The 27,369-nt window shown below is 39.2% G+C and overlaps 1 protein-coding gene across 2 annotated transcripts in view; it reads right to left on the reverse strand.

The window, feature by feature from the left end:
• alk (ALK receptor tyrosine kinase) overlaps positions 1-27,369 on the reverse strand; it is a 252,256-nt gene that overhangs the window by 98,423 nt on the left and 126,464 nt on the right. Inside the window, exons 4-5 of one of the 2 annotated variants that reach the window (XM_077538429.1) lie at positions 26,788-26,892; positions 24,122-24,271 (exon numbers count right to left, since the gene is read on the reverse strand). In XM_077538429.1, the coding sequence (XP_077394555.1) occupies positions 24,122-24,271; positions 26,788-26,892 (255 nt within the window). Of the gene's footprint in view, positions 1-24,109; positions 24,272-26,787; positions 26,893-27,369 lie in introns of both variants that reach the window. The other variant, XM_077538428.1, reaches the window with a different exon arrangement.

Genomic DNA, 27,369 nt, shown 5'->3' on the forward strand with positions numbered 1-27,369 from the left:
TTCATTTATTCAATCTCAGTCATATTAAATTCCTGATCAGGTCGTGTTAGTGTTACTTTGCTACATTTGCAAGGAATCACAGATGATGGTGATTACAGTGCAATCGCCAGTTGCTGGCAGCCTTATTAATGCGTACGACCTGCAAGTTGACTGTCAAATATGACATGTTAATTGAGGCTATCTGACACAATCAGTTCTGCTCCATCCAGCTCCATTTAAATGCTCCACATTCCCTCATCCAGCATAGTCAGTGCTGCAGTTACTCGTTACTGTCTAAGGCAACTAATTTGCACCAATGATTGAAGACAATTTGCACTTTCAGACTTGTTTGGCCCCTCCGTGACTCAATACAATATAATTTATTCAATTTCCATTACACTAGACTTTAGCTTTAAACCAAGAGCAACATCTAGGGAGAGGAGTTTAAAAAAATAAATAAATCACAAGTGCTTCATGAAGCTTCATTTTTTTTTTCATCACTAACCAGGAAATGTTGTTCAAGGCATTGATGGGTAAACAAAGTTTCATGAAGCAGTATATTTCAAATTGCCAAATCTGAATGTATTTTCATTTTCATTTTTTCTTTTGGAATTGGACAACATTTATGGATAAATAATAACTTGTGTTCACTGTCTGCAGTATAATGCAAGTGTCTCAAAACTCAATTCAATTCAATTCATGTCATTCAAATTTGATCTCAAGTGGGCTGGACCTGTATATAGACGAATAATCTATAAGTCATGATAGGTCAAAAACATTTTCAATTGTAATGATGCAAATGATTACAAGTGCATTCAGAAATCATTCCCATTTATTTCATAACCAAAATGAAGGCAAACATTTTTGCATCAAACCCTGAGTCACTACCAAATTCCAGAATGTCATTTAAGTAGCCGTCAGTTCACTTAGTGGACAAGCCTGGCAACAACAGTCCATTTTTGTTTTCTTTTTCTTTCAAGTTCAAAAGGGTTTGGGTGATTATCGACACCTCAGTCATTTTTTCCCCCCCAAATTTTCAAGGAAACACAAAAAATGTAACCATTTGTGATGATCATGATGAGACGATTTGGGGATAAAAATAATTTTTACAAAAGAAAAAAAAACAACTTCAGCAATTATTTTAAGAGGGTGACAACGCTATATGGGATAAATGTATTGCAGTAATATTTTTGTTTTAACTAGCTAAAATAAAATAAAAAAATGGCGAGCTGCAGTTTGAAAAGCAATATCAACTAATGCTAAGAATGACTAAAGTGTTGTTTTCTAACAGGAGATTTCTTAAATATTGTAATGAAATGTTGTGTTACCACAATATTTGACTCCCCTTTTGCTGCTTGCCATCGTAATGTTTATGGCCTGAAAATGGAGCTACGCAGCGCTCCTCTTCCTTTCTGCTCTCCTTCACGTTCGTCTTTCTCTGTGCGTCTACTGCTGGCTGATTCGTGCTGGCTGAGCCGACCGGTACTTGTTTATTTACCTGGTGCCTCCGAGTCACATGACAGGCGGCACAAGAAAAGAGGGAAAGGAAGAGCAAAGTGTGTCTGCTGCACGCTGCGACTGCCCGGAGCAGCACTTAAGCTGTAGCTAGCGAGTTGCCACACACACACGCAGACACACGCAGACAGCTAAGTTTGATAAAACTGAAGCACGTAGTGCAAAGAGGAGAGAAACGGAAACTCAAGTATTGATCTCAAAACACTGATATCATAAATAACGATATCAATACCAACGATCGATTCACTCGTTTCCGTTCCAAACGTATCAACACTAGTGCAGTTACATCAGTCACAAATCGTATCATTATGTGCTATACTGTTGATATGTTCTGCTGCTACAAAGAATGATGGTTTCAATTGTACCTACCCCATGTGTGAAAAACAAAACAAAAACTACTTTTGTCACAAGCGCATTGTCCGCATTTACACAAATCACTTTCAATTTTTTTTCACTGATGATTGTGTGTTTTTCATCCTTGAACCAAATGGGACCAACAATTTTGCCTGTGCCCAAAGAAAAGAACTGTGAAGCAAATAGCAGGCTCAGAGATGTTGTAAGGGCTCCTTTTGCTTTCTCCAGCAGTGTTTGGAACTCGTGCTGCCTGCAAAGAAGTGTCAAGACGATCAAGGTGTTCAGGCCCAAAACGTCACAAAGCTTGACTGTGAATGCAAGTTGAAGAGCTTCCAACAGGATCAAGATACAAACACACAGCTAATAAAGAACGAAAATGGTGAAGAACAAAACGTGGACTATTTAAAGCGTCTTGATTGATACACTGCACATGAAAGATGCTGTGAAAAATAGGCAACCTTCAAACCTGAGAATGAATATACATATTTTTTTTCCCCCTCAATTGATTCGATTTCTATGCACAAGAGAGCAATTTGATTTCGATTTTTCACTTATTGCTCACTAGTTTATTGAGGTAAAATGGAGGAAAATAATCATTTAGCCCTAAAGATGGCCGTCCAACGGGCATTTGCATAGTATGCCAGCTGCCCAGAGTCCAGTCCTGGTTGGGAGGGTGACATTTGGTGGTCCCCAAATGACGAGCTATGGCCCTGCGCTGCGCCAGCGACGTATATAGATACATATTCTTTTGTCTTGAGTTGATTTTGTTTCAAGTCTATTCCTGTGCTGTATTAGCCGCGCTGGCCCAATTCCCACATTAGTACAGATCCTTCGATAAAAGATCCACTTGGCAAAGACGGTCCAAATGCTGGTGCTTGTGTGGACGGCACATTTTCCTGCACACCCAGCACAGATTTGAAGGAATTTTGGCCTGAAGTCAAACTTCTATTAACTATAGTATTAGCCAGTACAAATAGCATATTGAAATAGCTGCCAGGAAACAATTCAGGACAGAGCTTATTGTAACAGAATTAATAAGAGATTTATAGATACTTTGTAGACGCATACAATATTCATATGTGTATGAATATTGTATGCTCTTTCATGTAGCTTAAAGTGAAATAGAAAAAAAATAATGACGCAAACAAACAAAGTATGCTTCTGTGTTGATTTCATAATGTATAACGTTCCATCGCATAAGTATATACTTTTGTATTGAAATAAATAGAATGTAACTGTTAATTTTTTTCATATTATAATCTCAGATTTTCTCCTACAGAGCTTTTAAACTGCGATAGTAGTCCCTGCATTATTCAAATTTAGTTTCCAGTTTAATTCAATTCAGACTCAATCTCGTTGGGTGCAGGGCAACGTTAGGGTGCAACGATAATCCCCAAAGTGAGTTTGTGTTGCACAACCTCAAACAATAATCCACCCATTTAGTCTTTAGTGCTTGTTCTATTCAGTGAAATGAAACCCATCCCGGCTGACTTTGGGCGGGGGCAGGGTACACCTCGGTCAGGTTAATATTCTACCGCACAACACATGCTCTTCAAACTCATATTCACTCCCATGGGCAGTCTTCAATAAATCTCATATGTGCGTTCATGGATTGTGTGAGGAAACTGGCTTTCGCAGAGAATACGGACATATAAGTACAATCAGGGATGAACACAGATTGTCTTTTTGCCTCAATCGAATGGTTCTCTCAATTTCAATATTTTATCTTAGTTTTTCTCCATAGGTTTCGCACATTTCTTAAAACTACAGCATGTACATGTCAGCATGTAAATGCATGTAGATGCAAAATCATCTGTTCAATTGTCAAAATTAGTCAAACATATAGCCTAATATATAAATCCCATATATGGATTTCATTCAAAATTTGATAAATTCATGACAGTAATTGATAGTCATGTGAAAGTAGAACTTGACAAATACACGATCATGTGTTGCTCATTTTCAATGCCGTCTACCGAGATGTACCGGTGTACCCTACTTCAAGCGACGGATGCTGCATGCGAGTGACATCACAGGGGATCAGCGTCGAGGACGGTTGAGACATTTACGCCATTTTTTTTCCCTAGCTGCATTTGAAAGGAAAATATCCGTTGCGACGGGGACGAAAACCTTCAGCCAAATAGAGAGCAGTGAATGGAAGTTGATGATAGTGACTAGTGAAAGTGTTACAAGTAGTTCTTCATTTACGCTGTGTGCTAGATTTCATTTCACTTGTTAAGTTTTTTCATAAATTTTGTTGCACTCTGCTGTGTGAATAAAAACGGTTGCAGTTGACTTGATTGTGAGTGGAGTATGTCAAGCCGCAAAGTTTGAAAACTGCTCTTGTAAAATCCTTTCATTTCCCTCAGTTTTCTACATAATTGTATTTTGTTAGCGGCACCTCTGCTGTTGTGACAAAACATGCATCGAATCATTTTGACTTGCACTGCTCACAGAATGCCAAAGGGACGATGCATTGTGGCGGCATTGACTACTTGTATGACATAGAAATGTGATTTTCACACATCGGCCACGGTGTTGTGCAAAAATCATCCAAGTTACTTTCGGCAAAAGCACTAAATGAATGCAGATGAGCAGAAGCAATCGAGAAGGATCTTTGCACTTGTGACAGTATCGACTCTTTGTTTGGGAAAGGAAGTTGGAGTGAAGCATGTGTGGCCAGTTTTGGGATCGATATGTGCTTTTGCTAATGAACTGAACGGTTGCGCACAAATGTAAGTCTGTTTGGCCAAATGAGCTTGCAGTTTTGAAAATGTCATTTCAGTTTCAGGAAATGTGCCAAACCTATGGAGAAAAACTGTTAATATCATAATCTTATTTAAGCTTGACTTCCCAGTACTTTGTTATCCACTATTAAAGATTTACATTTTTAAACTGTCAACATTAATTTGTCTTGAAAAATGTGCAAATCAGCAATTGTAGTCTTTTGGAACAAAAAAAAAAGAAAAAAAAAAGTGGTCTTGGTGAGTACACCTACTATCAGCATTCATCACCGTTGGGAGGTCACTGGGTCATGCAGAGTCATGAAATTTGTGTTGTTGAACTCTGCCGGATTCTCTGCTCAAGCATCAAACCTCCCCAACCTTGTGTAACCGTGCACGGACAAAGTGCAACATTTTATCCATTCAGCACCTCTCAGCTTGTCTAGTGTATTCTTCACTTCATCACTTCAATTATGCATTTCTGTGTGGGGAGCGGACAGACGACTGGAAATTAGATAGATGCAAGTGGGAAACGTGGATAAAGTTCACTTTCACATGAGCAAATAAAGTCACCGGTAACTAATGCAAGCTGGTGTCAAGTGTGTCAAATGAATAGACTGAGAAACAGCTTCACATTCATATCATGCCATATTCATTTCTACATGAATGCAAAATGTAGCTAAACTTGGTGCAGCCCTTTGGGATATCGTGTTGCTCAACTTCTGCCATGATGTGATGTTTACCAGCAAGATTTGGCTGACAGCCTTGGTGAGAATTGGCTAGTGACAACACAGACATTATTTGAAATGTAATAGTGGATGAAACTATCGTAAATGAAATGATTGGCCGTGAGTTACTGGCACAGATAAAACTAACACTTGCTTCAATGTCAATTACAGCTTCGGAAAAACAGGTGAGCCGTGATTGCTGAGCAACTGTGATGTCGTTTTCATTTGAAAGCTCGTGGCAAAATGGCCACCGAAAACGAGTGTATTTTGCTACTGAACTCAAATTCCACAAACACAAGATTAATCAGAATTGCGTGTTTGGACTAGTGTGGCGGTGTATATTATAGAAATGATGGTGGTAAGCAGAAGTCATTTGAGAACTTTAACAGTATTTCCTTCTTGTTAGTATTTTTTATATTTCTGTTTCCTTGTAAAAATTGCACTGACGGAAAATGTGATTTTACAGAAATGTACAACTTGTGTTTTATCTTGATGTTTAATTCAATTTCCCCAATTAAAAACCAAGCGTTTGAATGTGCATGTGAACGCCACACTTCCACCTGAAGGCAGTTTTGTTCCTCTGGCTGGCTCTCCAAATGATTGTTATTGTTATGGAGGACGAGCTCAGGATGTGAAGTGAAGAGTCGCCAGGCAGCCTCTCAGCGAGGTAAAGGAGCTGATGGATTACACTCACTGGGAAAGAGTCCACCCTGCATCCCCATGCCAAAACCTCCTGCCTGGACCACTATGCAGGGATTATCTAAATGCTGCTTTCAACAAGAAGCCTTGAAGTGCTATTCCATGGCAAAAAGCACACACACAAAAAAAAAAAAAAAAAAAACATTGGGTACTTCTGTGAGCCGTGGGCTGTATGAACTGTTTCAAAACAACAACAAAACAACTCACTTTGCTCTAATGAGTAGACATGAAATAACATAACGTCTGTTCTGATAGTTATTTGTTTTATGAGTGAATGTATTAATTTAAAAAAAGTATCTAATTCCAGATAGAAATCAGTACCTTGACGTAGACGAGTCAAGTCAGCTGTTACGCTGTGACACGCCACCGGGAACAACTTCAAAATAAACATGGCACCGATGTCCATATATGATCGGTATACAATGTAGTGCAGTTTATTTTGACGGTGACGGCGGCCTTCGTACTTCATCAAAATGGATCCCCTTAATCAACCCCATATTTGAAAAAGAAAAAAACTAACAGATGGGGTAGGAAGGTTTCTCCGGGACTGTGATGTTCTTTTCTACCAGTAGCAGTCTGAGGGCAGTGTGAGAAGCTGTTGTCATGGTGAAGCAACATTGAGTTGTCCTGCAACCACACTTGCCTCTTCTCATGCATTGAATGAAGCAAACGCCGCAGGGTGTCTTTGTAGACTCGCTGGTTGATTATCTGGCCCACATTGAAGGGGAACGCTCATACTTTGTAGTTTGGCTTTGAAATACCGTTTGTGAGACCAGTCCTGGACATTTTTGAAAAGCACCTTGAATGGGTTGAAAATTGGCATCAAAAGAATAAAGAATCACAATTGGACGCAGTTAGCCTGGGGAAGCGTTCTCAAGAACATTATCTTGAAGGCACACAAACCAACACCCCTTTGGTGCACCATTCATGTATAATCACGCATGTCTTCCATGATAGAAATTGCTTACTGGATCAATAATGATACAAAAAAAAATCTTCACTTTGAGACCTGGTTTGTGTGGTCAAAATGTTTTGTTTTTTTTCCTTCAAAAACTCTTTAAGACAAACTATGTTGGCCAGTCGATGGCAAAAAAAAAAAAAAAAAAAAAAAAATTTCCATAAGACTTAAGCACTTATATCTGGAAAAAAGGAAGAGGGAAAAAAAAAGTTAAATGCCCTTCTACCTATGACCCTCTTTTTCCCAATCTACATCCATGTTCCCTGTTAGGAGAAGGGATGGAATACTTGATCAATTTGGAATATTAAAACACACCTGTTCAAATGCCAGGTTAGTTTAATAGTCCAAAAACCCTCATACATCTGGATGTGGTTGTGTTCATATTCAAACTCTTGTTGGGGGCCAGCACACACACACACACACACACACACACATACACACACACACACACACACACACACACACACACACACACCATCATTTAACTCTATAAAATCTGAACCATGAAATATAAAAGAAAATTCAGATTCTTTGTAAATACAGGTAGTATTCATTGGTCCCTTTGAACAAACTTTTTTTTTTCCTTTGAAAATCTAATTCCACATATGACTTTGTTTGTCTCATATTTGATACATCCGGTCACACTACTAAATATGCATTGAATAAACAGACATGTCAAACATAATATTTCCAAAAAAACATTTCACACTATTAATAAGTATAGGTGTCTCTCTCCTCTTCTCTTCTCTTTCTCAATTGGGGTGATCTTGCAAGGTCACTGGAAAAGCCATCAACTGGGTGATACTGCCCTCTAAGGGATTATCCGTGCAATGCATGTGTCAAATCATATATGTCAAATCATATACGTCAGTGTCAAATAGAGGGCTCAAAATGTCTTGTATTTAATATGATATGTTTGGTTTATAAAGTTAAAATGCCTCTGATTAAAATTCAAATAACAAGCAATTGTTTTCTAGCAAAAGTCGATTTTTTTTTTTCTTTCTGTGAATTGTGAATAATTCTTGTCATCTTGTCCAAGGCCACACATCACCAAAAAAACAAAAAAACAAAAACTGCTCCTTGGCATTACGCTTGTATTTATTTATCTGAAAACGAACCTTTCTGGCAATCTTCTCCAGCATTCAAGTAGCTGCCAAAGTTTCTTCACTCATCTTGTGGCTGTTCAGTCAAGCTGAAAGTCTGGTGTGAGTCTTCTAATGTCATGCAGACAAAAGCTGACACTTGCTGGTACCGAGAAAGACAGTGATAATTTAGTGCTTGCCACAGTCGAGGATTGAAATCAAGCGCATGTGTGCTCAGCCATGCTCAACAAGTCCATCTGTTTATTATCCGATAGCAGGCATCACGCTGCGCGACGGGCAACAAATTCTCTGCCTTACATCAATACATGAGGCGGCGTGCTGCGAGCGTGTGCTCGAGGCGTGCACTGGCGCTCGCCGATCAACGCCAGCCATCCTCTTCTTCTTACCCCACTTTAACCCAACTGAATTGGAGGCGTAAACAGTAAACACACTTGATCTCAAAGCTCTTCTGATAGATTGCTTGAGGGGTCAAAGGTCAGCACTTGTTGTGTCTGTGCATTGAGATTGGCCATGAGACAACTGCAGCACATGTTCCGGCTCACAAAAACACCACATAAGTCTTGTATTCTCTTGGTGCTTAATGCGTCCTCATCCAAATGTACTTGAATGTAGCTAACACGCACACGCAATTATGAAGGACGCGCATGACTAAAATACACATTCATTTAAAGTAAATAAATAAATTATATATAAATATATTTTCCTTCATTATGTTTTTTCGATTTGGTTTGATTATTTTTTTTATTTCCATTCTTTATTCCATTAAAAGTATGTTTTTCTTTATTTACTTATTATATAGCACAGTATATATATTTTCCATTTATTACATATGTGTTTTTGTTTTGGTATATTTTTCAGTTTATTATGAATGTTTTTTCACTCATCAATTATTGTTTTTCTTTTTCATTTAAAGTCATTTTTTTCCATTAAAAGTATGTTTTTTTTTTTAATATACTTATTATACGGCACAGTATATATTTTCTATATCCGGAATGCAATTTCATAGAGCAACAGGACTTACACCGTTGGAAAAGTCTTGTCAAGACAAATCAAATCAGAGGATGCCCGTATGTCCCCGGTCGGACAAAAGGTTCGAGAGATATGGCCGCGCAAAGACCCCAAAAAAATAAACAAACCAAAAAGGACGCTGTAAAAAAAATCAGCGAAACAGTGAGGCCGCGAAAGATGAACCAGCGATAAACGAAGGAACTTGCAAATATAGAAACAAACAGTACAATTATTTGGCATTGTAGAACTTAATTCCATAAAGATGAAAGATGCAGTTTTCCTTAGCATTAAAAAAAAAAAGTTGTAAGTTAAAATAAATCCAGTATGCAGCAAAACTAAGGATTTAACCACCAATTATGAACCAAAATAAGCAGCAATCCTGCACCAATCCTGCAAAATGACTTTTCAGTAAGACGTTAGAGGTATTTGTTGAGGGGCCAGAACTCCTTGGACACGGATCGTTGCATCACAAACAAAACCCGCAAATGCCAGATCGTGTGGTTAAAAAAAACAAACAACAACAAACAAAAACTAAACAATTTAATTTCCAACAAGACAGCTTCATTCTATTTCCACAAATACAACACAATCACGTCAACTATGGTAAAAAAAAAAAAAAAAAAAAAAAAAAAACTGTATGCTTCCTTTGATTTACATCTGACACTCATTACTCTGAGCTTCATTTAATTACTTCCTGGGGGCATATGCAGCTGGACCCAGGAATCAACCAGGAAAAAAAAGAAACAACAACAAAGGACAGGCTCCAACAAGTTTAGTTACAGCAGTGTTGGCATAAAAGGCGGCGTGTCACTACAAGGAATGCATCACCATGGCTCGTAAATAAGGTGGAGCCTGTCTCAGCAGAAGGCTATATATTTCTTTATATACTAGCAGTGAGCCAAGCTCTCCCCCGGAGGCCCAAATCTATCTGTGTTGCTCTCTGTTTTAATGTACTCCGCTGAGAGCCACTCATCGTGCTCTGCCTCGCTGGATTGTCACTGTTGTTGGTTTACTTTGGAAAAGAAAAGAAAACAAAACAAAAACCAATGGCGTCACCATGGTAACCGGCCAACTTCTTTTAACAGCGCTGAATTGCAATCCATCCATCTGGATATCCTATACAGACTTTCCTCTTTAGGGTCAAAATGTTATGTTGCAACGTTAGCGATGTTGCGGTTAGTCACGGTAGCCTTTCAGCACACCCCCATTCCTTCACAGATGCTGACTTTTGAGTTTTACACCCAAAACAATCCAGATGATCTCTTTCCTCTTTGGCCCAGAGGATATACCAATGCCAATGATTTCCAAAAACATTTTGAAATGTGAACTCGTCAGACCACAGCACACGTTCCCCACTTTGTGTCAGTCTATCTAGCTTATTATTATTATATAGTTTATTTTTATTTATTTTTATTATACATTAATATCTTGAATATTGGTTGAAAATGATTTGCAAATCATTGTATTCTGTTTTTATTTGTGTTTTATCCAACATTCCAACTTCAATGGAACTGGGGTTTGTATTTTTAGTTTGTTGTTGCAATCATAGTGGAGCATTCAAGATTCACTGCCAGGTTGATAACTTTCATTGATTTTGGATGTGTCATTTTGAAATGGAGTTCCAAGTTGCTTCGTTTCAAACATTGTGCTGGTTCGTTTGCAAATGAAGCACTGGGAGTTCATTCCAGGAAGACCAAACAAGCCCACTTGGATTGAAACTTTCTGTGCTCTGTTTGTCCACTCTCCGGAGGTGACAATATGCGTGTCTGATCTGCCATGTTCTACGCTGCCCCCAGAATAATTCGGCCAAGGAAAATTGATTATTTTCTTGGCTAAAGCAGGCAAGTTGGTCTGGACTACAAATTGTTGGCTATACAAATGCACAGTAACACCATTGAAAGCACAATTATTTTTTTTAAATAAAATGTTGTGAAAGGTCTTTACTGATAGATGACGAGCATAAGTAAACATTAGTTAGATCAATGAGCTCTTCATCTACCATGAATTATGTTGCTTTCAACATATGTAAATGTGTTGCCTTGATAGCATATTGTGAGTTGTGTGTGAATGTTTTAGTCTTCTACACATTACAAATTGAGAGGAAAATAAACAACTTAAGGACACATTTACTGTTATTACATGCTGAGTACATGTATGTACATTAGGGGTGTTAAGAAAAATCGATTCGGCAATATACGCTATTATTGAGATATAAGTCGGACACATTTAAATGTATTTAGTTCTTTGTTTCGAAATGCTTAGAAATATTGGACTTTTAATCAGGTAAAGCACATTGAGCTACCTTGTGTAGAAAATTCACTATATAAAAAAAGCTACCTTGTGTTGAGTTTCAAAAATAGTTAACAGTGGCAACGAGCAAGCAAGCATGATAAACACCTGATTGCTGTTCTGCACAATACTTGCCGGGTGAAGGCAAAATAAATGATGGATTTGTACTTGTTTCAGAGGGCTCTCAACATACAGTTTGGCCGTCAGAGCCGAGCACCTCGATTGTTCTTAACAAAATATGCTGCATTTGTGACAAGGGCTGCACACTGTAAGGGTCCCCATGGTTTCATATCGACTTACTTTAGTAGAGCATATAAAATGGCAGATAAGTCACTAAATTGTCTTGAAAAGTGCATAAAAACGAAATAGACAAATAACTGAACCAGAGGATGTCCAATACACACAGATGAAATTGTCGTCTTTGTTCTCGTTGAAGACAGCACCAACATCTTCACCGGCTAAAAACGCACCAAGCTCATCTCACTGTTGAACATTCGACAAGGAAACGGTGAGTCATTCTGCAACAACAGAATGAATTGCTTTGCTTTGCTTTGTTTGTTTGCTGCAGCGTCTGCGCTGGCTTCCTGGTTTTGTCACAGCTGCATATCACACGCCAAACACAATGTCGCTCTGTGATTGGTCCAAACCACCAGTGCTTTGGATTGGTGATTGGTGAAATCAACGGGCTATAATATATATAACACAAGATGTATTCTCCGGAGTTTGTGAACTCACAAATACCGTGAGAGGTATTTGTTATCATACGCGTACATATTTGTCAAAAACAAGAAAGGGATTCTAATATCACAAGAAAAAATATTTTTTGTAGAATAAAGTCAATATTTACGTGAAAACTTCAAATTACACATAAATAAGGTCATACTATTCTGAGGAGAATAAGTAATTATATGAGACTTTGCCCCATCAACCAACTATCTGCCACGACTATAAATAGCTTCATTTGTCTATATTTGCTTTAAGTACGCCTCTGCACAGCTAACACTCCTTGAGCACTTTCTGACAATGAAAGCCCCAACTTCCATCGACTATAGTGGATGTGCAATTACACTTTATTCTGGTACAACCGCCCCCACGTAACTCCACTCGTCCTAAAAAAAAAAAAAAAAAAACATGTTCTCTGGAATTACACACTGCTTTATACTGGATGCTTGAGTTTCATTTCTAATTTCAACTGTTTCACACCCTCAGTCATTGTATGTATTCAATGTCTATCTGCAGAAAGTATTTCTCCTCACTTCACACAACCTTCATCTGAAACAATTTTCCTTTTGTAATGGTGGCTTACCAACCAGTTAAGGACAAAACTCTCCCTGCCAGGAAAAAAAAAATAGAATAAAGGAAACCCTTACTGTGAGATGATAATATGAGATTTCTTTCTGCTAATAGCAGCTCTGGAGCCCCTTAATATGTTTTAATACTGATACAACACAATGAGAGCGCAGCATGATCCGAAGGGATCTTAGAGGAAGTGCAAAGTTCATTTCAAAAACCGTTAAATATCCCTGCATGGCCTCACATTAGACCGGTCATTGGAAATTCCGAATAGAAAGATGATTACAAGTGTGAGGCAGCATGGCGCCCCAATGGGTCACATGACTAGTGCCTGGGCCTTTCTGTGTCAACTTTGCATGTTTTACCTCTGCTTGCGCTTGGATTTCCTCTCATAGTTCAAAAAACAAAATGTCCAAATTGAGTATGACTAGTTGTCTTTTAGTAGCTTTGTTGTACCACACAATATGGTTTGGTTCAGTTTGATATTTTTTGGCATTTGCATTGTAGAAAATGTACCGTGCAGTCTTACTGTATATCACTCGTCCATAGTAGAGTTTGTTTGTATAGGTTAGCGTGAGACACAACATTCTCTGTTGATTGATCGAAACATAATTGACATGAACAACAATTAACAAGATGGACAGACAACTTTTCTTAAACTACTTATTTTGACATTTCTTTTCTGAATGTCAGCAGGCAGCACGATACTGTTTTATCTTTATTGTAACGGTGGACAAATGAAGCTTCACGAAGATGGTGATTGGCGAAGTGATTAAGTCCTTGAATTCCTACCGAGTATTAGACCAGTCATGCCTCCTTGACATTTTCTGAAGGTTTCTTGGCTAATTTCAATTTCAAGCACCTGTCTATTGTAACTTTTGAAGCCATGCCTCTTTGCCTTCAGGCATGTGCCCTGAGGAAAAACAACACAGTATTTCATCCACTTCCTTGAGCTTATGGCTTGAGGGAATCGACCTCTCATGCTTTCATTGCTCCTGGTTACGGATGTACCACATCACCCCCTGCAGCATCTTTCCTCCAGGTGCATTCATCACACCGCCAACAGCTTTGAGCTTGTTTGGTATTTGTCCCATTAACTTTTTCACTTAATACTTACCACAAGCAATTGACTTCGACAGTATTGCCTTGCCTGGAGTGCAGTGAGTGAGATATATATATATATATATATATATATATATATATATATATATATATATAATATATATATATAAATATATATAGTTTTTTTTTTTGCTCTCCATCTCATTAGTGTCAATAGTCAATTCTGTTTCTACTCAGCATGTACTCTCTTCCCACCTACCACCAAAGATCACATCACAATTGAACATCCAAAACATGGCAAGGAAGAGTCAAAAGGGGGGAAAACATAAAAAGAAAAGCTAAGCATGCGATCTTTGACTTTAAAGTCAGATTGGTGCAGGTAACGAATGTGCAATAGTCGACTAATTCTATAGAATGAAAATGGATAGACATACTTTGTATCCATGCATGACTGCAGCTCAGTTTCCCATTTGGCTTATATGAATGCGCTCCCCTGCAGTCCAATGGCCGCACTCCAGCCATCACTTAAAAATGGAGACTCTGTACCCAGCCAGGCTGCCAAGTCATGGATGGAGAAAATCGACGTGGGACCAGTCATGTAAATTAGCCAAATTTTGATGTCACAATTTATCAACAATCCGAATGGCTTGCTTTCAGGCACATAATTGGAAACAGACAGCTCAAAGTCAACTTTCCTTAATATGCCTCCTTAATATTCTTAACTGTCTGTCGTCAAAGAAGATAGATAGCTACGTTTTGATTCTGAGATAGTAGCCAAAGTAATTTTATCTCTAGGAAAATTGGAAATTGAGTTCTTAGTTTTAGATCATTTTTAGAACAGTATCAGATAAGTCACACAAACAAGACCCTTACAGCAAAAGTGACTGATTTTGAAGGCCATTTGGCTTTGACAACTGGGTCACAGTCAAATTGTATCCACAATTTTACAAATTCTCATTATCAACTAAATTGGCATAGTGCTGTTTTTCCTCCCATTGTTATATCACGATATGTGGGAGGTACTACAAGGTGTAGGTGGACATCCATCCTTGATATGCGGCCCTCAACAGACCCTGTTCTAGCGACGCACATCCCGTTTGGGCTGCTCACATCCTGCAGCGCCACATGACCTCGCCACAATGCTGCATGCCCTGCGGCTGCCTCAAGACAGGGTCAGAAAAATAGAAAAAAAAAAAAAAAAAAGACAGGGTCTTGCGCAAGTCCTGCGGTCATCATCAGACCCTGTGGCCGCCACCCAACCTTCTTTCTACAGACGCCACCAGAACCCTTGCGGCACCCACCTGACCTTGCTATGGTGGCTGTAAAGTGAAGTGTGGCTGTATGCCACTCTGCACCCTCAGAAGGACCCGAGACTCCCTAATGGGAATTTACCCAATTTAGTATACGTGAGCGTTGTGGACTCGGAAAAGACGTTTGTCATTGTCCTTCAGGGTTCTTGTGACGGGTGCTCCGGGAATATGAGGAAATGGAACACAATTCCAGTGTTTGTTCCCTACACGGCAGATGTCAGCGCTTGGTCCACATTGCCAGACATATGATGGATTTGTTTTCAGTGATGATTGGATTCTATCAAGGCGCTTTTGTCACTGTGTATGGACAGAACTTCTAAGTGCAGCAGAGGCAGGTTTGTTGACTTCAGTGTTGCATCTTGAGGTTGTTGTTTTTTTGCAGACAGTCTTTTTCTGGTGGCTTCATTTAACTCTTGCTTGAGCGTTTGCCAGCTGGGTGTGAAGTGCTTAGTATGAAAATCAACTCCTCCAAATCTGAGGCCACGGCCCTTGAATGTCTCCAGATTGGGGTTAAGATTATCATGCCTGCACTCTACTTGGAGGAGTGAGGAAAAAAAAATAAATACCAGGAAGAGTCTTGCTCTATGTTTAACAGTAAGTAGATACGCCTTCCTGTTGCTGATGCACATCGGGCCACCATTTTCCACCCATTTTCATCCAACTCATGTCGTAGCCATTTTGCCACTTGCTGTCGACTGAAAATGACATCGCAGTTGCTCAGGGATCAGGTAACGACCAATCATGGCTCAGCTTCAGAAAACAGGTGAGCCAAGATTGGTCCTTAGCTGAGCCAAGAGCATAAAAATATGTCATTTTCAGCCACAAAATGGATAAAAATGGGCGGAATTAGCTGCTTAACACAACATTAATCATAATACCGTGTTTATAGTAATGAAGATGCATAGAACATGTTATTGGAAAGAAAAAAAAATAGGGTGGGGGGGGGGTGAGTTTCCCCAAGGCTCCAATCTACAAGAGTATGATGAGATTGGCCTGGTGTGTTTAAATGATTTCCAGACTGGTCACTTCACAGGAAAGGGAATTGCCTCCTATGAGAAAAACATGTCAGTCGGACTGTGCAGTTTTAGTACGTGTGCGGGCAGTCATGCGCGTGTGATTGAGCAGCAGAGTAAGGGAAGAGGACAGAGAGACTGATGGTCGGGTCAGCTGCTGTGTGCTAATTCTAATGAAAACTCTCAACAATCAGCATGACCTGACCTCTGCTTGGGGAGACCAAATGTTTCACAGGCTTCAGTGCCAATGCCATTAGGAGTAAGGCCAAACACGCTGAGAGATTCACACACGATTTCAATTACATTGATAGTGCTGACAACGTCAGATACTAAACTGATGTTTCAGCTGGTGAATGGGAATAACTAATTCCAATAATCTAATGAGTTTAACTGTTTCATGCCGCAGTTACTTATACAAATTCCAGAATATGTAAACATTCCATAATTAGGCTACATCATGAAGTTTGTGGAAAGTTCATGTAGCTTTACCTACATTACAAATTCACAACGTACAACTGTTATGTTTGTAACTTACTGTATTCTGTTTTTATTGACATTTTACATTCAACTTCATTGGAATTGACTGAATTAACTGACTGAACAAGTCAAGCGGGAGAAAATGTATGAGTGAGTGAATGAAATACACATTTGTGTCAATTATATATATTTTATATACATATTTATCTATGAAATACTGATTATTACATACTGATGATTAAACATGATTATATATATATACACTGATATATCAAGTAGTTATTCAAGTGGAATCTTATTATTTAGAGCCTTTAATTTCAAATAACCCCCAATTTGAGGTCTACTGAGTATAACATTCATTTTTCGATGGATAATTTACCAAATTTGAAGCGAAATGGCACTCTGACTAGAAATAGAGATGAGTGCTAATTCGCGGCTATTAAGAAATTAGGCATATCAAATATATTTTACCATTAGCTACCGTCTCTTATCCTCTTCACTTCTGTTTCCCGTCTAAGTAGAAGTCTCGGGCCTTCATGTCTAGACATTTCCTCGAAGAAACCCCCCCTTCATCCCTCAGACTGATTTGACTCAAAATATCATTTTATTATCTTTTTGGCTTTCATGCTTTGCTATCATTTTTTGGGGCTCTCTTCTGATTCATCATTTTCTGTCTGTGTTGTCAGTGACATCATAAATATATAATGAACTCATCAATGGGAATAGGAAGCCCCCACAGCATTAGTTGTTATTTTCGTTGTGTAAATAAAGAGCCCAGTGAGGATGAGGTTGTACATTACAACTGAAACATCTGTGTAAACCCATTGAAAATGTGTCAGTTAAACAAAAATTGGGTCATCATAATCAATATACCGTACTTTACCTAAACAATCAACAAAAATCACATAATAAACAAAAAATGTATACATGTTAAGATAGTAACAATAAATCAGGATCTAATAAATTGGCCTAATTTACTTGATTTTCCTGGAATAGACGGACAACATCACAGCCGTCTTAACAGGGAATTGTCATTATGCCTCATATTGACAAAGCTGAATTGCCTCTTAGGTGACACGCCTTCCTTGTTTTTATACATGCAAAAACATGGACAAACAGACTTAACTCATTCACTGCCATCGACGGAAAAAGACGTCAATGTCAATTTGTTTTGCTGGACTGGCAGTGAATGTGTTAAATGTTGTAGATTGAATTCCATCCTGTCAGGTGACACCATCATTTTGTTTCTCCTCAAATAACATGACTTTTGTGTGCAGTGCAGCAGAATGACATTTCATGTATGTTCGGTCTCTTTAAACCAAATAAGAATAGAATAACAGATCCATGGATGAACACTTTAAACCTCAAGTGCAATCGTGGATCAAGGGAAAGGGGCAATCAATGCTTGTGAACTTTGACTGCATTTAAACAAGACAAAACAGCTGACTAAGTGCAAGTGCAGTATTATGACACTTGGTATTGCAGTAAGAGGCAAAACGTGACTCGGTGTGATGACTGAAAATGTGGTTTCTCAAGCTGAATCAATAAGTGAGCACGGAAAATCATTATGCAGCTGGCATGAAGCCGCTCCTTAGATGATGACTGAAATAAGACCGGACGAGCCGCCACAAAACCCATGACGCAATGTTCTCGGACGGCCAACAAAACAATTGCTGATGACAAAGATGATTTCCTGGCCACTTGAATGACAGGTAAACAAGTCAATGGGAGCCCAGTAGATAACTGCATTTGAGCTTTTCTGACCATTGCGATCGGACTTGAATGCTAAGCGATGCACAAGTGGTATTTCAGATAAATAAAGAACCACTCATAAATATGAGGTCCCATAACGGCCTAGATTTCAGTTCTGCATAAATTGAGCAGAGACCTTTGTTATTAGTGAAGCCAATTGGGATGTAACGATAACAGCAATATTGCGATATCGCAATATTAAAACTGCCACAATATATCGTCGTCGTCATGTCACGATATGTGCAGTCCTAGCAGCCTCTGGTGGTTAGTTGTTTTTTTTCGTGCAGATTAATTTTCACAAGGCATGTTTTGGCCCTTCTCTGTTTCAAAGATGAAGGAGAATGTAATTTGCTTGTGAAGCGAGTCAATATGTGGAGGAAGACTTCATACAAAAAACATGGAGATTATAGCTCACAGTGGTCGAAAATGGCACTGTATACTCAAAGGTATTTCTAAAATATTATACTTCTCATGTTGTTAATCGATATAGTTCACAAAAGTTGGAACCAAAAACTTTAAAAAGCCCGGCAGGTTTGGGTTTGTAAATGAGTATGCAGGGACGCTAAACAAGGCACTCAACTCCAAAATTTGCCTGCAGGTACAAGCGAAAACGGGCCTCAAGAGACAGCCGACATTGCACCATTTCCAAAGATGATCAAAAGATAAAAACAAGATAGTGCTAATTGGGAATGTGTATTTATTAGATGAGAAAAATTGTGAGGTCACCTTGGTCTATTTGGTCTAAGGTTTATTGCATATTATTAGCTAACGCTACTAACACAACAGACCAGCTGCAATAACAAACTAATAAGCGAGTTGAGACATAATCCTAAATACTGTATGCTTGAATTTGTCTACACACAACATGTGCATCATTTACTACACTATGTTACAATTTCTCCTTTCAGTGGAATCAAGTATTTGTTGACAATCTCATTTCTCCTGTCATCTTGATCTGTCCAATCTTGTTGTAATTTGTATTGGACATAATATTAGATATATCTGCGATTGGCTGGCAACCAGTCCGGGGTGTCCCCAGCCTACTGCCCAGAGCCAGCTGAGGTAGGCTCCAGCACCCCAGCGACCCTCGTGAGGAATAAGCGGTCAAGAAAATAGATGGATGGATGGATGGATGATAATTATAATAATAATAATAATAATAATAATAATAATAATATCCATCTGCCAGTCGCTATGGTCTTGTATTAGTTACTTTTAGTTTGTTTATAGTCACATTTGCTTTATCATATAGGCATTTATTCTGTCACATCCAATTGTGTATTGCCCGAGCAAGATGGAGTTACTGAATGACACTTCTGTCAGTACGTCAAGTTTCCTTAGCCAAGATTCTTCTCAGCACTTTGATGTGCTCAAGGTTGTTTACTTTGTACTTTTCAGTTCTGCGTCCAGCCCGCTCAAGGTTAGTCAAGGTTTCTTTGTCATCTAAATCCAGCCCTCTCTCTTGTATTTTTGTATCCAAATAATCTCTTTGTTTCACAACTCCCTTGTCTCGTCTGCGTTTCGGTTCTAATTCCCCCATCGCGTTGCGCACGCCACCTGACAGACGGAATCATCGGCAATCCATACAAATGCTGTAATTTGGCTCCTATGAAAACCTTTACTGGGGCATATTAACCCATTTCACAAGGGTTAGCTTGGACAGAGAATTATTTCCATCATTTCAAGTGAAACCACAGAAGCTGTTGACTGAGAAGAAAACGGGACGGATGAGAGAGAACTCGGGGTGGATAAAACGTGACATGCTGTGATTGTCGTGGACGCCGGGCCAGATTTAGAAAGTGTCAAAAAATATATAAAATAGAATTGCAGTCATCGTGTGGATGAAAAAACAAACAAACTAGCTTGCCATAGTAAATCAAAACCGTACGCAACGGTGTAATAAAACTTTTCTACGATTCGTAGTGGGGCATGTGATTTCCCTGCTATCTCATGATCCTTTCAAGTTTTGTCATGTTAACTCTTTTAGCACATGTTTGTTATATCGTGGCTCTTACGGCAATTTGATGTACGGTAGCCGTTTCATAGCGCGCAATCACAGTGTGTCTTGCGGTTTACGGCCTGAGACAATCTGGCACAGTCTGACAAAGCACGCATAGTCTGTAAGGGGGCAGAAAGCTGCAAGCAGCATCGGAGCTTTGGTCAAGTCTGTTGCGCAGTAGAAGAAAGTGAATTCAAATTCAGATATTTTTCTCCTTTCTCCTTAAGAGGCATAATAGAACTCCCGAATCTCCTGAAGACAGAGGAAAACGTCAGGCGCTGGAGAACTTCAAGGTTGATTGTACATTACAAATGAGTCTTACAACACTCCCATTTCTTCATGATGCAGTAACCTCTTAGATCACAGGAGCCCTCAAGGTTCAATCATTGATGAGAAGAGAGAAGCAAACCTTGGCTAATCCATACTAGATCATTAGCAGTGACTTATCAGGTGGGACAGGATTCTGGGAAATGAAGGTTGAAGTGGGAAAAAGCACTTGGGGGTGGGTTACTTTGGCACAGGCTTTCGTTTCTAACCCAAATCTTACCTGATGAATCGCAAAAATAATAATAATAATAAGTTTGAGCAGAATAATACTGGAGGAGGTACGAGAAAAGAAGCTAGTTCCACTTTAACATCTAACTGTTAATTACAACAGTGAGGATTTATCTGACGTATGAACAATGGGTGCAAAAAGCATTTTCAGTGTTGAATACGCTGTTATGCTGTTTAAGTATCTGATGCAGCTACTTTATATCCATTCAGCCTGTATTGGAGCAGTACTGTTTTGTTTTTTTGTTTTTTGTCTTTGACTCATGAGAACCATAACCTGATCCACTGACACAATTCAAACCCAAAACCTGCGTACAAAAAAAATATATAAAAAATATATATGTAACATTTTTAACATGAACATTATGCAAATCAACTTGCGATTGTGATTGGTTAGCTACGATCCAATCATGAACCAGAAGTGTCGACATCATCCAAATTATACGTTTTATTGGTTTAACACGCAAATATGTCATGTCCACTGCAATCTATATATATTTTACAATTATCTGTCTTTGTTCCCCCTTCTTCACAGCATTCTTGTTCAAAATAACAAATGTGAGCTATAGCCTCAGTTCTTCATCGCAGTCTCTTACTTACACATCTAATCACTGTTTTGTGCTGTGGAAAAACACCAAACAGCGATTTGTGCAAACAATCCACAGTTGCTACTGTGACTGTACTTGATCTTAATGTAATCATTGTTCTGTGTGCTTTCTTCGCGCATTGCCCAATACTGCTCTCATTACTTACTTTTCTCAAAGCAAAGATGACTCACCACCTCCTCAACATTAGTCATTTGGGAAGTGTCACATTTGTGTGCTCCCTTCTTAGACTTAGTGTTAAGTATTTATTTTTATTTTTTTTGCCTGTGTGCACACTTACTGTATGTAAATGATCTTTGAGCATTAAGAAAAGCGCTACACAAATCTGATAACAATAATAATAATAATAATAATAATAATAATGGCAGTATTAATGTCTTATACCTCTATTAGTAAAAGGATACAGAAATGAACACTAGTATGTTTTTACAAATATAGCCTACTTTATCAATGCACAAAAGTTACTCCAATTTACATTTTTACTCCTTCAGCAGGTGATAAAAAATTTCTGTAACGGTACAAAACATGGATTAAGAATGTCAAGAATAAAATAAATTCACATTTATTCATACTGTAGCAGCAAATTGTTTCATAAAGTGCAAAGTGTCAGTTGTGATGTGCATGCTTGCTTGGGTAAAGTCTGTCATTTAACTGTATATAAAAAATAAGTTTGTCAGCCCAGTGAGGTTTGTTCATTGCTGTCGCTTGGGGAAGGACAAACCACAGGGGGTTGTTCTAACTACTGTACTGAGTGCTGTAGATGAAAATCAAACATTCAATACAACAAATAAAAAAGACAGAAAGCATTAAGGACATAAAAAAAGAAGCTCTGCAGTTACATTGCAGTGATGCCAGAGAAATCATGATCATGGCTATTAGGAAAATGTTTTGCTGTAAAGTCATTTAACATTACCAGATGCCTCTAAAAAAAAAATAAAAAAAAATAGTCAACTTATCAAAGACAGAGCCTTGTGGAATTTAATGAAATGAAAGTCAATACTGCTGAGAGCCACAATAACGTGCAACCTTGATCCTCGTTCCTATATTCATTATTTACACCAGACTACATCAATGAATCTTTCTTCTTCCTGAGCGCATCTTGATCTCAATAACCTCGTGTTCTGTTTTAAGCTTCAGCTTCAACCCTAACTAAACTTGAACCCAACTCAAGAAGTGGATCTGAAACAAGATTCCACGTTGAATATCTTTCATGTGATGAGTTGAGTTGAGTTGTGAAGAAAAATCCCGCAGATCACAGCCATCAAGTATTTCCATCCCTTTTAAATGCTCAAACCAGTAAAAACGTGTGGACAGCAGCTTGCCCGGCTCAATTATTCAAAACACGCCAACTATATTGTGGTTAAGCGACGACTTGAACATGATTATGTAAATATATATTTCCTTTGTACTCCGTGTCGCTTAGCCTCCAATCGTGATCAGCTTTGAATCTGTTTGGATGCTGCTGTGCAAATCGACGTGTCCGGCTAAAACAATCACAACCGGCTGAAGGAAGAGAATATATACAGTGCATATTTTCTTACATACTTTATTACACAGTTTGAGGATAGATGATATTAAAGATGTTCGATACCACTTTTTTTTTTTTTTTTCAGACCGATACCAGTACAATTAACGCGTAGTCACCGATACAAGTAGTACTTTTGATGCACACAATTTACCCTAAAAAACGTGGCAAATAAATGTATTAAAAATAAAAATGATACACTCAACAATGTGTTTTATTGGCGGAGGGAGGTGTGGGGGCTCAGAAAACCAGTCAGTACAGACTTACAGTGTGTGTTACAGTCAGTACTGACTGACTGTTTTCTGAGTCCCCCCCCCACCCCCATAAAAAAAAACTGCACCTTGCAACTGCAACTGAGGTGGCACGGATTATCTCGGCAAAGGAGAAGTGCTCACTATCACAGGTTTAGACTGGTTTGTGATAATCGTGTATGTGGTAAAAGTTTTAGACCTTTGAATTCATCTCATATAAAAATGGGAGCAAAAACAAAAGTCTTGTGTTTATATTTTTGTTAATAAAATACGAAATGATAATAATAATAATAATAATAATAATAATTTAGTGCCATCTAGTGGTGAACTGAGAATGCAACAGCCTTTTTTTTGTTTTTTGTCTTGTCTTTTTGAAGCACTTTATTTTTTAAAGGGCCGCCATCAACAAGGTGCGTTGGAAAGAATACACGTGGGAAATTGCACAGCGTGACCATGCATCTTTTTTTCCTTCTCCATTTTCATGCATTTTCGATTTCCAATTGTATTTCACCCATCTGGTCTCAGGCTTGTTGCTTATGATGCTGGCAAAAAATAGAGAAATAAATGGACTTCTCTGTCGCCCCCATTTCACCATCACCTCAGGAGATAAAATGGCAGAAACGGTTTTCTCATTTTCCAAGGTATGAAAATGAATGATGCTTGCGAATGTGGAAAATGTGAGTCTTGGGTTTTCAGACTACTGATTCAGTAAACTATGTTCTGATCTTTCAAAGGGAACAACTCATGAAAAGATATGATCTAAATAGCTTTTTGCTTTTTGTGTGGGTTAGCGCAAAGTGAGATGCTTCAAAAGTAGCCAGGCCCTTAAAAAAGAAATGGATGGCTGCTTCTTCATGAAGTCTCGTGAAAACACAGAAAGTGAAACTGGGCCGTAACGTAAGTGAGTGCGATACCTTCGCTCTTACCTTCCTCCCATCCTTGGGGACTTCCCGCCCTCTTTTCGGTCTTTTGCTTGTGCTCTTCCCGAGTGTCCCCTGTCGCCACGACGCTCCACGTGAACTCAGGGTCGCCGACGACATCCTGGTCACATGTTTTGCTTCCGTCGCACGCGGGATCTAGGACAGAAAAACATTACAAATGATCTCGGGAGGAGATTTTCATGCCAAATATAATAGCAGTACAATGTATGGACAAACAAATATAATGAGAGAAGCAAGAGAATCAAACTAAAGTGCAGTGACCAGAAGATGATTGAATTTAATCAAGTACACCAAAAATCATTTCATGAAGAGAAACGTGAATGATATTCAAGGAAGCATGGCTGCTTGCTGGGAACAGGGAATGCTTAGATAAGTGCATCAATACACGCTCTGTTTGTAATTAAAGCTAAGTTTAACAAATAGTCACGCGTAAGCTCGTGTATCAAATCACTTCTATTCATTTGATAACGTACCATCTTACTCAAAGAATTTTTATTTATTTTTTTGTTATTTATTGATTTATTTTTATTTTAGAACAGGGTATGTTTTCAAACCTCGTCATTTCCATAAACCGAGCCCCTGTGCTGTCACTGACAAGTCTTCCTTGAACAAGCACAAACCCAACTGCTGGTTTGGGTCAAAGAAAACACCAAATGATCAGATAAGCAATGACATTTGAAATAATAACATTCTTAGTAATGAGAACTTCTGCGTGTGGCCGAGTTACATTTCAAGGTCAGCAGTGCCTTCTTTCGTATGCCTATCACCAGTTCCATTCACATGCGCTTTCAAGTTGCCTGGAATGACTAATTAGCCCAAATCAGTGCAGACAACTGAAAATAAGCCTGCAAAATCATCACTAAAAAAATTCGGTGGTGGTTTGTCCATATTGACATAAAGTAGTAAAGGGATTGTTTCATCCCGTTTTGAATGCCACGCACAAAAGAAAAAAAAAATCAAAGGTAAATTTGTGGGTGTGTGAATATGGCACAGACACCCCCCAGCCTTTGAAGTGAGGTGGACTATACGGTACTCACCTTAATTAAAAATGATCTGTAACTTCCAGATCTAACATTTGAAAATGTTTGAGATTAGTTGGAATTAATCTTGATGCTACTTTCTGGTAAGGAATATTGATTAGATTTCTATAATCTGACCGGTCTGACTCTCCTTCTCTTATCTAATCTATGCGGTTTGACAGTTTTCGAAAAGAACACTCGCTCGCTCTCTCTCTCTCTCTCCGGAAGTCTGGTTGATAACGCCGAGGCCTTTTTGCATCCCAGACAACAGCATTGACGCTCTTGGAGATAACAATTGCCGGCACCAGTGGTGGTTTCTGAGCTGAGAGGGATTTGGTTGGTGGAGTAGGGAGCAGGGAATTCTTTTGGGAGGATTTCATACTTAATCTTGTCATGTCTGGAGTGAGTGGCACCATTTTAATCCCTGATTTCACCAAACGCGATGGGCAGGAAGTCTCAAGTGTGACGGTGGAGACCAAAGCATGAATGCAGCGTACGTGGAGAGTGTCGAGGTCGCAGGTGGGTGGCCCACAGGCGTTTGTGGCGGATGTTGTGAAGGTGACAGAGGAGCCGTGTTCGGGATTCTGCTGCGTCTGAATCATTTGCTGTGTTTTCGTTTCTCTGTTCTTGGTGGCAGCATCGGATCCGGGGTCCTAGGGACAATTGGGAGCGCCCAATCAACCTGCCATGCATGTCTTTGGAATGTGGGAGGAGACCGGAGCACCCGGAGAAGACCCACGCGGGCACGGGGAGAACATGCAAACTCCACCCAGGAAGGCCGGAGCCTGGACTCGAACCCGAGTCCTCAGAACTGGGAGGCGGACGTGCTAACCACTCGTCCGCCGTGCCGCCCGGCTTAAAATTCAACATTTAAAAAGAATTTAAGTGAAGAAACAGCACGGCAGACAAAAAAAGAAGAAGTATGGTATTCATGTACGGCACAACACAATTGTCTTCTTCATGTAATTGCAATATAAAAGTTCCAGGTGCACAAATCACTTTTTTTTTGTGACTGACAGGCATGGAGATAAAATGCTATTTGAATAACGCAGTTATTACATACTGAAATTCAACCATCATGTTATTTGGATTTGTTGAGTGGTACAAGAGAACTGTCTGCATCCAAATCGTTCGCACTGTTCAACATGATATCAACTTATGAATACTCATAAGACATTATCGCAAGGTTGCAGTCATGAGTCATGCATAAATAATCATGAGACTTGGAAGAGTGTCGAAATCGAACTGGTCAAGTCAAGGACCGCTCCTGCATTAACATGCTAGCAGGATTCTTGCTGGGATAAGCTTGTCCATGCTGCATTATTGACACTCTTGACTTATTTTTTGATTTTTTTTTTGCATATGACATGGACTGGTTTGTTACCGAACAACAGTCACGCATGTTTGAGGTGTGTTAGCGTTGACGGAACAGAATAGAAAGCCTTTATCGTCATTGGCTGTGAACACGTAAAAGTGGAGGGCAGGCAAGACAGAGATGTTTATTTGTTGTGACGGAGAACTGATGCGAGCCGTCACGGCCAATTGGATGCAGAAGACCTTTGAAAAGAAAGAGGTGGCATGGCCTGCCTGTCCGTCCGTCGTGCCGAGCAAGGTTAACAACGTCCAGCTCACCTGACGTGGGCATCCAGTTGCTAGGAAAGCTCAGCGCATCCTCAGCTACCCAGGAAAATCTCCAGTACCCTCGAGGAACGCCAATCCGACCAGCCAATGACTCCCCTGGAGAAACAGGAAATATGCATTCAGTGTGCAATGTGGTTTGGTTGCTTGGCATGACATCAGTGTAAACATGTTACTTCCTCACACAGGAAGTTGTTCTTCTTTTTTTTATAAGTAAAAGACAGCTTTTTGTATAGGACTTTGTTCAATGATATCTAACAACCTGATTGTTTTTAATATACTCTGCCAAAAAGAAGTATCTACGTGTGTATCAACACAAACTGATTGCATTTCAATTGTTGATCATTTAGTTAGTTATTACTGATATTCCCTTGGGCTTTACTCTGCTCTGATCTTCTAAACTCGAGACCAAACAAGTATCACAAGAGCGAAGTGGGGCCTATTACTGTTGAATCAATGGATGCAACTTTTTGCGCACATTCCGTCTAAAGTTCCGACCATCATTTGCTCACCCGCTCTTCCTCCCGAGTCCGTGGATAATTAGTAGACAGTCACAGTCCAATAAACCACAAGCAA

Source organism: Festucalex cinctus, chromosome 12 (genome assembly GCF_051991245.1).
Source record: "Festucalex cinctus isolate MCC-2025b chromosome 12, RoL_Fcin_1.0, whole genome shotgun sequence".
NCBI lineage: Eukaryota > Metazoa > Chordata > Actinopteri > Syngnathiformes > Syngnathidae > Festucalex > Festucalex cinctus.